This window comes from Malaclemys terrapin, chromosome 14 (genome assembly GCF_027887155.1).
Source record: "Malaclemys terrapin pileata isolate rMalTer1 chromosome 14, rMalTer1.hap1, whole genome shotgun sequence".
Taxonomy (NCBI): Eukaryota; Metazoa; Chordata; order Testudines; family Emydidae; genus Malaclemys; species Malaclemys terrapin.
The window spans coordinates 19,095,279-19,110,529 of record NC_071518.1 but is presented as its reverse complement, the minus strand read 5'-3'; the positions used below and the strand labels follow the sequence as shown (position 1 = coordinate 19,110,529).

The window sequence follows — 15,251 nt, the reverse complement described above, 5'->3', positions numbered from 1 at the left end:
GAGAGTGGGGAAAAGAATTTTTTTAAACGAGAGCTCAACAAGCTAACTGCTCCCAAAAAGTTTCTGACTTAATCCACTTGCTAGCAAATGTCCAGGGTTTTCTGAAGCAGTGTTAAGGTGTGTGCAAATGTTTTATGGATTTTATTTTGTAACCCATTGGCCAAGGTTTTAAAATAACCTGATCACTTCTTTGTCTTAGGTTGATTTCACAAAATAAACAATCGGCTCAAAGTCGCCTAAGAGGCAGATTCTGGATATTATCATGTTTACGTGTTTATAGAGACAAAGGTAATGCCAAGTCTCTTTAATTTTGACCCTCTGGCTGGGCTGAATCCTACCTCCCTGGAAATACAGACAGTGCCATGAAGCCACGAGAGTGCAAGGTTAAGTTCTTTAGCTGGTTATTCTCCAAAGTGCTTGAAATGGGGTGTCGGGGGGCTGAAACGGTGGTTTTACTTTTAGTGCTATAATAGATCTGCTGTTAAAGAAAGAAAGGTCTCTGGGGGGGAAAAGCTTCAACGAGAATCCAATAAAGGAACCAGTCAGAGAACAGATGTTGGTGCTGATCTCATTAAAGACGAGTCAGTGGTCCTGCAGCAGACTGGACTTCGTGCCTTTGATGCACACACAGCTAGCTGGCTGCATATGGGTTGAAAGATGCCCCCTTTCAACATCTTATAGAGAGAGCTGTTTCATGGCAAGTCCTTAAACCTGCAGTTTTCATTTCATGTCTTAAATGTGCATGAAGGAATTAAACTGCACGAGTGAATAACAGCATTAGTTTCAATTAATTTTTATCCTGGCAACAATAAACTTTAGAAACAAAGCACTTTTACATCCTTAATTAGTCTTGGTTCCCATCTGTAGTCTTTTAAGTGTCTGTTCCTTGATTTAACTTTGTCCCTCCTTCAGAGCTGCTTTCTTTTTAATTCTTTCTCCTTTTTTTCTTGTTATCCCTTCCAGACTGTTTCTTGTTTCTCTTCTGCAACCTTTCACCTCCCTTGTCCCTATCTCTCTGCCTTGCTCTGTGCAGTTTATTTCTACTGTATTTTCCCAACATCAACAGCAGTATTGGTTACCATGGCCTCAAGCTATGTGCAGAGGTGGGGAAGCTTCATTCGCCCAAAAGTTCTTACACTTTTGAAGTCTTTCTGTTAGTAGGATCTGAAATGTATCATCTAGAGTGTGTATTAAATGAACAGTATTCCTGTAGGCTTCAGAGGAAGAAAGGCAACACCCTGGAAAATTCTGCAGTCTTTCAGCATTCTCGGCCCTAGGGTGATAGCCCTGGGCATGGAGCTGAATGGAGCTCTTACAGCTGCCTTCTGTTTACCTTTTATGGTTAAAATAACAGCTTAGCAAAGAAGCAACTTCATGGAGAAACGATTCAGTGAAATCATCTCAAGCTGTAGCAGCATAGCTAGTTTAATCACCCCTAGAGAGCTGAACAACTGTGAGCACAATGGGACACAAAATCATTTTGTGTGTAAATGAGCATGGCATTGTGATTATTTCACTTTGCATGGGCAAATAGTTTTTACAAGCAGTACTTATGCAGTTAGCTTAGAAAGGCAGAAAAAGATAAGCTGGCTCTGAAAAATCTTGGTGTGTAATGTTTGGAAAACTAAATATTCCGATAATTTGGGAATCAGGCTCTATTGATTTTGCCGTTAGCAGGTTCCTGTGTTACTTATTAGAGCAGGGTTATTGCTTGTGCCACTAGTAGTGATGTTATATCCTGTTGTAGGGAACTAAAGAACATGGATTATTTTACATGGTTTAAAAATGAAATTTGTTAATGTTTCTTCAATATTTACCCTTAAGATTTTAATTTTCACATCAGTATTAGAAAACACAGAATTCCACAGGATAAATACTTTTAAGATCCAGCTCTGTGGATAAAATAAATATATTACTTGATATGGTGAATTTTAGCAGCAGTTTATATTGAGAAATACATGTAAGAAGAGAGTTAATAAAAACTAGGATTAAGGAATCAGGAATATTTATTTTTAGGATTAATGGAAGTGCTTTTTACACGGTTTAGGTAGTGTTTAAGACCTATGCTCTTTGTAGATTAACTAATATAAAAATCATTGGCTATCGCAACTTTATTAAACATTTGGGTTATTTTATAATATTAATCTTCTCTAACTAAACAAACCTGTATTTCAGTTCTCCTTCTGATTCCCTCCCCCAAAATAAAAGCCTGAAATCCCTCAATAAGTATGAAAATCCATACAAAATTGTGAACTATTTTAGTTTTCCAGTGATTTTCTATAATTAAGTGTTTTTTCAATGCATACTGTAGCTGAGTGATGCCAAAAGCAGAGGATTGTTCAAAAAGTCCCTCCAGTGAATAGTATAAATTAAATATCTCTACTGTATGGGCATGGCCTCACAGAGAGTCTCAGACAGTTTGCAGATCAAGGCATTTGCTGATGTACTAACATTAAACAAAATCGTAAGACAGTAGCAGTGTTTAAATATGCACAAATAGATTCAGATCACTTGATCTTTAGCTTTCTGTGCATATTTTAAAATTGGAGTCTGTATTTCAAGACAAACGGTTAAATGTAAGACTTATTTAAAGAGAACTACAAGTTCTTTGATTTCATTTAGAAATTGTAGGGGTCCAGATGAGCCCTAATTAGGCATATTTTTTGTAAAACTCCATGAGGTGTATTTCCAAGGCAGGTCTGTATCCTGCAAGGTCTGTACCTTTATCATTAGTGATAATAGTTAGGGTTAGAACAAAGCCAGAGTTGACATTCAGCTTGTAGCTACTGACCCTTACATTTAAGTGAAGGAGTACAGAATGAACATGAGCTTGCAGTGCTCTTTGGTAGGAACACATCCTTGTCTGTGTTGGTAGACAGATATAGCATCCACAACTAGAGAACAGACTGCTAAAGTACTACATTGTTTTAAAAAATTAGTAGTTTTATTTGTGATATGACATATTTCCTAAAGATTGCCCACAACAGGACCTTGTGGGAAAGAAGAAAGCAACAACTTTAGTCATTAAAGGATTCAGTCATTTTCCTTGAAGGTGGTGCTACAGTAAAAATGTTAATGCCAATTTCACATCGACTGACACAGAAGTTCTAGGACAGTGTTGCTATTTTGTTCGCATTCAGTGCAGATGTCCTTTCTGCATTTGAAGAGAAAAGGATGTGGATTCATAATGGGGTGATGTATTTCTGTACTGGAGTAGTTTAAAATTGTTATGAACTAAACTAGATGAATAGACTAGTCGTTTGGTTTTCTTTTAAAGGTGTCGAGATACATTATATTTTCAGTCCCTTTCCATATATTTTGGTATCCATGTTTTTAAGGAATCTTGTCAATTATATGTTCACTGAATGGTTTGGGCAAGCATATTGTGCAAAATATTTATTGTTAAAAGAAAGGAGAGACCAGTTTTAGGATTCTTAGAAATGTCACCAAACTAACCTGGAAGAATTTGACATTCACTTTGTAATACTGCATATAAAGCGTCTATCAGATGTTAGGAAGAGTCTAGACGTTTGGTAGCAGGACTGCAAAACAAAATACCAGGAAAATTAGATTCTATTCAGAAATGTTTTTAACTATAATATTTTGCATATGTTGTTCTACACATATGTGACAGAAAGGATGGGGAATTTTATAAAACTTCCAAAAGCTTGAACAATTTTTTCCATCTGTCATATATGTTTTCATTATTATTTTATTTGATTTTATTCAGTTGTGTAAGACACATTGGTGTCTGATAGAACTTCCGAAAGCTTGAGCAGTTTTTCCATTTGTCATGTATGTTACCTATAATTTTTTATTTAACTTAAATCAGTTGTGTAAGACACATGTTGGTATCTGGGAGAGAATCAGTTATCAGCCTTTTCTTATAGTACCTGAAGAGTTTTTGGATATATGTATATTTTTGCCCTAGCAGTCCCTTCCACATCAAACAGGGTTTTTGAAAGTCTTTTAAATATTTGTTTTAGGTTAACAGAAGCAGAAATTCAGTGCATGAATTTGTAAATCAGCTAAAAATATTTAGACTCAATTCCATTTAATTTCAGATATTTTAAAGTAATAAATACACACATGTTCATATGTATATTTCTGATTTCTAATGCTAGATCATATGGCATTTGTGAAAGCTTTGTGTCATGAAAACTGTGGTCGTTTTATATATATTTCTGCCGTCGTTGCGTCCAGCTATTAATTTCCTTCAGTTTGAAAGATTATTAGTCCCTCATTATATCTACTATTAAGATATAATCAATAGTTATCAATTTATTTTGTAATTATTAAAAATAAAATCTATTATTTTTCATAGTTTGATGTGAAATTTACTACATGTATAAACTAAATGCCTTAGGTTCTGAGGAAATCACTAATTTAGAGGTGTCTCGTTACTGAGACAAACTTGCAAAAACCCCTGAATCCCAATTCACAAATTGGTTATTCGTTTGTCAGGGGATATTTCACATCTAACACATAAGCCCGCGACCTTTAATTAGAATTTTGCAGTTTGTTTTATGCCCCTTGAGGCTGACACCTTGAAATTTTTTTTCTTGATTTCTTATTGCTAATAAGCATCTTTCTCTTCCCCTCTGGTACTTTGAAGAAAATGATGCAAATACACTTAATTACAGTGGTGGCAATAATTTGTTAGCTGAATATGTGATCAGGCAGATGCAAAAATGATCTGATTAGATCTGTGATCACACTAGAAATAAAGGTAACACACAGTTACATTTAAGAGAAACTGTTCTTTTTTGTCTTCCGTTTCCAGGAGGGAAGAAGCATGTCCCGTCTGTCTCTAACACGGTCCCCAGTTTCTCCCCTGGCTGCTCAAGGAATTCCTCTCCCAGCTCAACTCACCAAATCCAATGCTCCTGTGCACATTGATGTAGGAGGACACATGTACACCAGCAGCTTGGCTACCTTGACAAAGTATCCAGATTCCAGGTAAGACCCCAGTGTTTCCAGGCTGTGTGCCTATTTCGTTTCATTGCTTGGAAATATACATTTACCTGTGTGGAATGTGAAACATGATTTATCATATATTCAAAACTTATAAATAATTCAATCTCCAGTTTATACATTAACTTCACTAGAGTTCTATAGGAAAAAGAGACTGTGAAATGTATGTATTATTTAGACAGTCTATTCATTTTCTTTCTCAACATCTTCCGCACCATACTGCTATGTTTGAAGCACCTGTTGATGTGACTGTCCTATAATATTCACCACTCTATGAATCAATTTCTTTATTTTAAAACAAACTTTTGTTAAAAAATAAACAACAGCTCGTCTTTTACATGGGTGCTCATGGATACATTTGTCAGCCAGCAGAAGCCCTATAATAGCTGCAGTTGTATTGGTTGGTAGAGTTCTTAGATGATCTGTACTCACTTTTTCAACAGCAGTGACACTAGACATTCATTTTCAGCAGAATGTCCAGCATACAATGTATTTATTTGCAACTGCACATCAGGTCAAAGTTGTGTATAATTATTGCATGTTACTGATACATATATGGTGTGGATTATTTAATCTGCCCAGTATTTTAAGGCAGGAGAAACTGCAGAGAGATGCATACATAAACCCTCTGCGGTGTTCATTTGGGGCCTTTTTCTGTGAGGTGTGGACCGCCATGGAAGGAGATGCACGTGGGAGGCGTTTGGCTCTTTTCAGGATTGGGCCCTAGGCTGGCAGCTGAAGAATGTCAATGATTTAAGGGTTAAAAGCATATGTCAGAGTATCTCATAAGAGTTACTTGATAGCTTTAGATTTGTAATTAAATCCACCAAAATTAGTATTCTGAAATTGAAGAATAGCATAGTTTGTTTATAAGAATGTGTTTATTCTGTCTAAGGGTCAAATGCCTCACATCTGAACAACAGGAAGTATGAGATGTACAGTACAAGGTGTTTGGTCACACAGGCTAAAGAAAGCAGTTTTGATCCAAAATGCAAACCAGGAATCAGGTCAGCAGTTTAGAGGTTCTGCTGTCAACATGACCTGTATTTCTTCAAAGGGACAGCCTTTTCAGTATAAAGGAGCTGTATAAAGCTACATTTTTGTTCAAGTATTTTCCCCTCAGAAGAACTAGGGATTTTTGCACTGATTTGACAGTTTCCCAAGCAGTAAATGACATTTATGGAGACACCTTGAAATGCCTCTGATGTCATAAAACATATGGCTGTGATTTCAGTCCAAGGCTAGGTAGTGCATTGAAATGGTCCACGGAAAAGGAACATTAATTGAAATGCCAATATTTTAAAATTAGGCAAAAAACAACATGATTTTTCAGGAGACCATCTATTTCAAGACTTCATCTAGTATTTAATTACAAGGAAGAAATCTATCCAGTGGGGAAAGATTTATAACAAAATAACAGACGGATGTTTCACAGTATAAAGAAAATACAGAGAATATGCAGCAGTTGCAGTGAAATAGCACATCTGTTTCCACATAAAAAAAATCACTGCTGACATTTTAAAAAATATGCCCCATATCAGAGTTATTTAATAGAAACTTCAACTGTGTAACTTGCAAAATATAAATATGTTTAAAATAAATGCACAGATTTTATTTAGAGGTTTTGGCTTATAATACAGATTTGTTACTTCTGTTTGTTGAACCAACAGAAGTGTATTCCTCTTGGTTTTTAAGCTACAAGTACAAAACAGTTATTGGTCAGACACTAGTGTATTGTGTGATATTTTGTTATGTATTGTCTTGCATTTGCATGTGCTTTGTTATCTCTTAAGGCTTGAACTTGCAACCTGTTCTCACTCAATTAATCCTTGCCCATGGTTTCGGTGAATCTACTCATATGAGTAAAGGTTTGCAGGATTGGCCCTTCGATCCTAAAGTTTGAATGACATAATTCAGTCAGAAAACCAAACAGAGGGGATGTGTAGTAGAGCGGTATCAGAGCACACATTTTGTATTTAAAGAGAGACAGATTCTGGTTATTTTGTTTCATTTTGCCAGTTGGGTTCCTTCAGTTTCGAGTTGACATAAATGGTTATCCCATTCTTTACTCAGGAGGGCCTGCTTTCATTCCCATTGAATTCAATGGCAAAACTCCCAATGATTCAATGTTCTGGTTCTTGAGATAAAGTCACAAAACCTTTTGTTTTCATTGCTCTCTGGAATATCTTCCATGAGATTATAAATTGCCTTCGCAATTATTATGGATGCGAGAGGGATTCTGGGTCTTGAGCTGGTGTAGGAGAAAAGGATATGTGTTGCTGAGTGAGACAGCTGGTAATAGTGAAAAGCACTATTAGCCCACACTGCAAAGATGACGTTAATGACTGGAAGTTAGCTAATGTAATGCCAATATTTAAAAAGGGCTCTAGAGGTGATCCCGGCAATTACAGACCGGTAAGTCTAACGTCGGTACCAGGCAAATTAGTCGAAACAATAGTTAAGAATAAAATTGTCAGACACATAGAAAAACATAAACTGTTGAGCAATAATCAACATGGTTTCTGTAAAAGGAAATCGTGTCTTATTAATCTATTAGAGTTCTTTGAAGGGGTCAACAAACATGTGGACAAGGGGGATCCAGTGGACATAGTGTACTTAGATTTCCAGAAAGCCTTTGACAAGGTCCCTCACCAAAGGCTCTTAAGTAAAGTAAGTTGTCATGGGATAAAAGGGAAGATCCTTTCATGGATTGAGAACTGGTTAAAAGACCAGGAACAAAGGGTAGGAATTAATGGTAATTCTCAGAATGGAGAGGGGTAACTAGTGGTGTTCCCCAAGGGTCAGTCCTCGGACCAATCCTATTCAACTTATTTATAAATGATCTAGAGAAAGGGGTAAACAGTGAGGTGGCAAAGTTTGCAGATGATACTAAACTGCTCAAGATAGTTAAGACCAAAGCAGACTGTGATGAACTTCAAAAAGATCTCACAAAACTAAGTGATTGGGCAACAAAATGGCAAATGAAATTTAATGGATAAATGTAAAGTAATGCACATTGGAAAAAATAACCCCAACTATACATACAATATGATGGGGGCTAATTTAGCTACAACAAGTCAGGAAAAAGATCTTGGAGTCATCGTGGATACTTCTCTGAAGCTGTCCGCGCAGTCTAAAGAGGTGGTCAAAAAAGCAAACAGGATGTTAGGGATCATTAAAAAGGGGATAGAGAATAAGACTGAGAATATATTATTGCCCTTATATAAATCGATGGTACGCCCACATCTCGAATACTGTGTACAGACGTGGTCTCCTCATCTAAAAAAAGATATACTGGCACTAGAAAAGGTTCAGAAAAGGGCAACTAAAATGATTAGGGGTTTGGAACAGGTCCCATATGAGGAGAGATTAAAGAGGCTAGGACTTTTCAGCTTGGAAAAGAGGAGACTAAGGGGGGATGATAGAGGTATATAAAATCATGAGTGATGTGGAGGAAGTGGATAAGGAAAAGTTATTTACTTATTCCCATAATACAAGAACTAGGGGTCACCAAATGAAATTAATAGGCAGCAGGTTTAAAACAAATACAAGGAAGTTCTTCTTCACGCAGCGCACAGTCAACTTGTGGAACTCCTTACTTGAGGAGGTTGTGAAGGCTAGGACTATAACAGCGTTTAAAAGAGAACTGGATAAATTCATGGTGGTTAAGTCCATTCATGGCTATCAGGATGGGTAAGGAATGGTGTCCCTAGCCTCTGTTTGTCAGAGGATGGAGATGGATGGCAGGAGGGAGATCACTTGATCATTGCCTGTTGGTCCACTCCCTCTGGGGCACCTGGCATTGGCCACTGTCGGTAGACAGGATACTGGGCTAGATGGACCTTTGGTCTGACCCGGTACAGTCATTCTTATGTTCTTATGCGTGGCCACAGATGGAGGCACAGCTATATTCACACATGCAGAGTTTTTTGGTTTATTTATACAAGGTATTAAATGCTATCAACATTTCATAAGAGCTTCAAGTATTGTAGATTAATCAAATTTTATAGGCCCTGGTTCAACAAAGCACTTAAATGTGTGCTTAAGTACTTTGCCGAATACGGGTGGATATCTTATGTTTTGCTGAATCTTTGATACAGTTGCAGAAAATAAAGTTTCAGCACCATAAAAATTAAAGTGTAGGGGATAATTTTCCTGTGTATTTGCATTACATGCTTTATTTGCTCTTGTATGCTCTGAAATCGTAAATATACTTTTAGCTTATCATTTACATTATAAACACACACACACACACCTCAGGCTAATGGAAAATGGAAAAATCATTCTGTCATATTTATTCCTCAGTTGTACTTATAATAGGCCTGATTCTGCAAGGTCCTGAACATTTTCAATTTGCATTGACTTCGCTGGCAGTTGAGCATTCTCAACACCTTGCAAGATCAGGCCTAACAAGAACAACTATCGGCATGGTAAGTTCCTGCCTATACCTGCTTTTCAGTCACCCTTCTGGTATGAGATAAATTACACCTGACAGCAGACAGTGTGATACATTTCTCATTGTAATTTGGTAGAATTGACTGTGCTCAGCCCACTCATGGCTTTGCTGTGTTCTGCCATTCATAAGTTATGTGTTTCAGCTGTAATTCATGAAAATAAAGGGCCTGGTTCTGCAACCATGACTCATGTGAGTAGTCAATGATTTGAACTAGTGAATGATTTGAAGTCAGTGGGCCAAATTCTGCACTCAGTTATCCCAGCGTAATTTCAGAGTGACTCTGTTAAAGTCTTTGTTGCTTATATCAGAGCAACTAAGAGGAGAATTTGCTCCAATGAGTGAATTTTCATGAGTAAAGAATGCAAGATCAGGCCCGAAAGGTGTTAGTCACATCAGTTGCTTAAACTTTCATAGGCTACGTGATGCACTCCCTGCAAGGGAACTTATTTAGCTATGTTATAGAAACAAACTCCTCCACAGTGAGGTTTAACGCACATGTGCCATGACCTGTTCATCTGTCCCAGGTATGTGATTTGAAGAAGAAAAAGAAGCAGCAGCATTTAATAGTGTGACAAATGGGAAACTAATTAAATGACCGCTGTAAATGATTCATTCTAAATCTGCATTTCTCATGGTACAATATATTTTTTCCAACCAACCGAAACAATATATAAACAAATATGTTGGCCTTTCAAAGGATAAAGGCAAAGATACTATTCACCTATCGTATTTCTCTCAAAGACATTTCCAGCATTCCAAAAAAATAAGGAACAGATATGACAGTTATGTGTAAAATTATCTCTGTGTTTCCATTATTAACCTGTTTTAATGGAGAGTTACAATTTAGGGGCATGATCCTGTATTCCTTGTCCCCCCAAAAAATTAATTGAAATTATTAAGAGTTTTGGATGTGCAAGGAGATTCAGTATACAGATCCAGCCAAGATAGAATGTGAGTGTCTCACATTAATTTTATTCCATTCATTTATGTTTAATAAAGTCTTAACACTGGTAGTTTTAAGTTACAGGCATGCAAAAGAAAGACACTCTTATGCACTCCCACAGTCCATGTCGCATATTTAAATAAAACAGTCAAAGAAAACATACAAGTTACTAATATTTGCCAGCCAGCTCCTCTAGAAATTTCATTCATGTTTTCACCCAGACTACCTCTAATGCAGCCCTCTCACACATTGACACTTGAACACAGATTTCCATGACAGACTGCGAAAGCTGTGAAGGCTCTAGTATGTACATAAAGTGAACTGAAAATTATACATATTTATTTATCTAATAGGATGGGATAGCTCCTAAGAAAGAAAAGGCCCTTATTGTACAACTATTATTATACATAATGTTCAATCACATGCACACTGTGCACAGAAGAAAGCTGCCAAAGCCCTGACTTTAATGAGAGCAGGATTAGATCCCAAGTCCATGTTTACTAGAATTAGTCAAAATCTCAAAGTTTTACTGTTTTTTTTTTCAGTGGAAATTTGAATTTCAATTTTTTTTTTAAAAGGATACGTTTTTCCAGAAATGTTTTGTCCTGTGGTCTGACTAAATCTAATATTTACCTGGTAGGATGGGAGTGCACTCTTTATTAGTTTATTCTTCTGTACCAGCTAAATACATTTCCCAGAAACATCCTTAGATAATTAATATTTGTTGTATATCCTTCCATTAAATATGTTTTGTTCTTTTATATAAAATACGTTAAAAAGACTCCTAGTAATATTCATCTTGTGGCACAAATGAAGAAACATCTGGAAATTTTAATTTAAAGCTGAGTTACTGCAAATTTGCATGCCAGTGTAAGTGGGAACAGTGGTAGCCCTCTCTTCTTACTTAAAGCCCTTTGTGCTTCTTTCCCCCAGAGCCACATAAGCTAAGAAGGGAGTGCTAGCTTCAGTTTTGAATGTCTTGGTTTTTCACTGGCTTTGTCCCAATCAGTGTCATCTAGATGTGGTGTGGGATATATTCTTTTACAGATTTTTCACATTTGAGACTATCTCACATTTCTGCATATACACAAACAATTTAGTGTCATTGTTATGATTTATTTGCTAATCTCATGTCACGTTTGGACATTATTGCCGTGTTAACTGAAAATGGAAATTATATGCAATTAGCAAACACTGAAGCATACTGGACACATGCTAGTGGGCTGAAATGCACCCCTTCCCACACAAGCTCAAGACTTTAGTCAGGGAACTAAATGGGGTGGGGATGGAATTCCCATGAACAGTCTGTGAGGCTAATACTCAAACCTATAGGCTAGAATAACATCTGCTACCCCTTTGTGCCCTCTGAGCAGTATTTCTGGGCCATTGGAACATCATGGTTATAGATACCATGTTCCTTTCCTGGCTATTCCACACTCCCTCCATACCAGTCTACTTGTGGGTCAGTGTACCCACACGGTATGCATGTGGTATTTTGTTCCTCCTTGGAGCTCACACCTCTCTCCCAGGCAGACCCATTAAGAGGTTTAAATAGAGTAAAGAACTTTAGGCAGACCGTCCAAACCACTGTGAATTTCACCTTTAGTGAGTTTTCCCATTTTAGTCAGTGATAAAGCTCTCCTTGACCTCAGTGGAGCTCTAAGAATTGGGCTTTTACTCTGTACGGATACATATCATAGTATATTATCCAACATGCAAACATTTTACGAGTTTGATCCATATGCCTACAAAACTCCAAAATGGGCATTTTGTTTTTGCATGGACTGCAGGACAAGGTTATTTATTTTTAATACACATTATGAACTTAAAACTTACGAACTTTAAAGCTCAAACCCAAAGGATATTTTTAGGTGAATTTCCACTTTGCAGTTACTTTCCTCTCTTACATCAGTTTTCCTCAGCTGATTAATTTCCAGCAGAATCCAGTTAAACGCTGATAAAGAGGTAGGAACCACACTTTTATAAACATTCAGCAGAGCAGGAGGCAAGAATATGGAATAAAGATTGCACACTTACAAATTAGGTTACATTTTTGGGTGGCAGAGAAATTCAGGATTTACTCTGAAAGGCAAGTTTCCACTGAGTTGCCTACTTCCCCTTATTACAAGAAAACATAGGGAGCTCTGCTCGTTCAGGCAAGCTTGTGACGAGAGCAGTTAAAAGTGTACAAAGTTTTTGTTCACAGTTTGATGTCCGTGCACCTAGTTTTCTGTTGGATTAACATTAGAATGTTCACTGTTATGGAAGGAACATGCTATTTCATTCACACACTTAGGACTAAATCCTTTGACTCTGACTTTATTACTTGGGCCAAAGTCCCATTGGCTTCCAGGGGAATTCTGTCCGGTACAGTTATGCAGGACAAAGGCCAGTTTAGGGTCATATGGTGCTTGCCCCCACAAAAAGTCTGCATAAAACCATAGAAAAGGAGGGTTGCACTTAACAGTGAATAAGAGTTGGTGAGAGGGGAAAGGAATTCTCACTCCCAACCTGGTGGCTTGAGGCAATGTGGCTGCATCCTGGCAGTTGCCCTGTTGCTGCTGCTACAGTCATGGGAAGAATGAGGGGAAAGGTGCCTGATTCCAGAAGCTAGGACATCTGAGCTCGTTGCTGTGTTTCTGACGCAAGTAACTTAACTTAATCCAGTCATTTAGCTTCTCTGTGCTTCTGTTTCCCCATATGTAAAATACTGTTTTCCAGGAGCGTTGTGCGGTTTAATTTACTCATGTCAATGCTTTGTGATGCTCATATGAAAGGAGCTGTATATGTGCAGAATATTATTCAATATGATCATACACAGTCAGGGCACCACACACCCTTACAATTTAGGGGCAGATGCTGAGGTGTAATGGATTTAGTAAGCATTTCCTTGCCATTCCTCCAAACGTGCCTCTAATGCTGCTACATGGCTAGTGCGGAGCTCTGCAGAGCACAAGAAGTGCAGAAATGCACTGTGTGATCTCTCCATGGTGATGAGGACATGATTTGGCCTCTGTGAACAGAAAACAGTGACACTGACACAATTACAGCTTGGAACAGTTGTTTTACACTCCCTATCACTTTCTTGCAATAAGGGGCAAAATCCTCAAGCCAGCGCCTAGCCTGAGTAGTTGGGCTGGGCACTGGGACAATGCGGAAGGGAAGGAATCTTCTTCCCTTATCCCAGGAAGCTACTCTGCTGAGGCTATAGTGGTCCCCCCGGTCTTAATGCCGTGCTTCTGTGAGATGGGGAGAATAAGAGCACCTGTGTAAGAGTGGATTCTTCAGACCTGGATCTGCCCTGCCCTGATGGCATGCAGGGAGCCCATGCGGAGCTGTGTAATATGCAAAACGTGTTTCCCCCCTTCATGGCCCCTCCTTACACAGCAGAACCTGCTGTGAGGGGACTTTTGCCAGCCTCCGAGATGAAAATTTACCCCATGGGAGTGCAACTCATATCAACTGGATCCCAGCGCTGGAGCTCTGTTCATGAGTGAATTACAGGCATAATGTTTACTCAGAGCATTTAATGGAATTTGCAAGGAAAAAGTTACTTATCTGGTCTCTGCTAATCATGTTCCCCCAAATTAATATTTATCCAAGCCTAGGTTATGTGGAGATCATTGGCATAAATGGGTGTCATGTTATTTGAGGGTGGGGTGGAAAAAAAGCTAATAACTGTGAGGAATCGATAGCAGTGATCAAGCTTATCTGATTTCTGAACATAAAATTGTATCTATATTGCGATTCATGGGCTGCTCTAAAAATAGAATTTGAGAAGCTTAAACATTCATGTAAGTTTATTTGCCAGTTCAACTTGAACGGTATATTGGGAAGGACAATCTAGGTGGTTTTCTGATTATGCAGAGCTCCTTTAGTCATAAGAAGCATTCCTAGACAGATCTGCCTGACATGACCAGTGGTCACTCAGTAAAGAGCTCTATCTCACACAACCTTTGGGAGCAGTTATGGGGTAATCCTTTTGCAAGGATCAGCACTGAGCAGTATCTCCAGCATATTAGGTGCAGATCTCAGCTAGCCTTGTCTTCTTTGTCCAACTACTCTATTTTTATTTTCCCTGAACAGACAACTTGATTGTGGTTAAGTGCAATGCAATTGCCTCTCTCTGTCCATCTCTTTTCTAATTCCCTTGCAATGCTGCCTGTGTAAAAAATGTGTCATTACCGGCAGGCTCTTGGTTCCAGACAGAGCTCTGGAAAGCATTGTTAGAGTTTCCAGACAACGGAAGTAAAGGGATCCAACTCATGGTACCATCCTGACTTGTTACCGATTCTGATGTTGTAAAATACCTGTTAGTTGGACCAGTTCTTTGTCCTTCAGGGAATTATACTGATTTTCCTCATTCCTTCTCCGGCTCCCTCTACTCAGGATGCCCGTCTTACCCTTTCACAGTGGCTCCCGCTGCACAGAATAAAGATGCAGTAGTTTACATAGCACTGCAAGTGGAGCATGAATAGCATCAGCATGAGCAGAATAGTTTGAGAAAATTCTCCCACGGGATGCCATAGAAGCAACTGTTTCTAGCTTTCATGTGCAGGTAGAGGTTGTTTTCATGTTGATGAACAGTGTAAAGTATTCTGTCTGTGATCACTGTTACACAGTTACAATGGCTTTATACTCAAAACAAAGGGGATTCTCCTTTATTGATTTTTCTCTTTTAATGCTGTGCATCCAGCACACTCAACATCCCATGTGGAGGAGTTATGTAACAATGAAGCTACAGTGGCATTCCATTGGAAATCATATCCTGAGGTCATAGTCAACTACTGTAAAATTGCAGTAAACTGGTGCTACTTCTTGATATTTGGACTTTAAATGTATTTCACTGCCATTTGTCCACACAAGTCAAGTTTTGAT

At 38.1% G+C, this 15,251-nt stretch overlaps 1 protein-coding gene across 7 annotated transcripts in view; it reads left to right on the top strand.

Annotated features, from left to right (window-relative positions):
- KCTD15 (potassium channel tetramerization domain containing 15) overlaps window positions 1–15,251 on the top strand; it is a 56,106-nt gene that overhangs the window by 1,718 nt on the left and 39,137 nt on the right. For 2 of the 7 annotated variants that reach the window (XM_054049039.1, XM_054049041.1), the window contains exons 2-3: window positions 200–288; window positions 4,784–4,959. In XM_054049039.1, the coding sequence (XP_053905014.1) occupies window positions 4,796–4,959 (164 nt within the window). In that variant the 5' untranslated portion in view covers window positions 200–288; window positions 4,784–4,795. The other 5 variants (XM_054049040.1, XM_054049038.1, XM_054049035.1 and 2 more) reach the window with 4 other exon arrangements.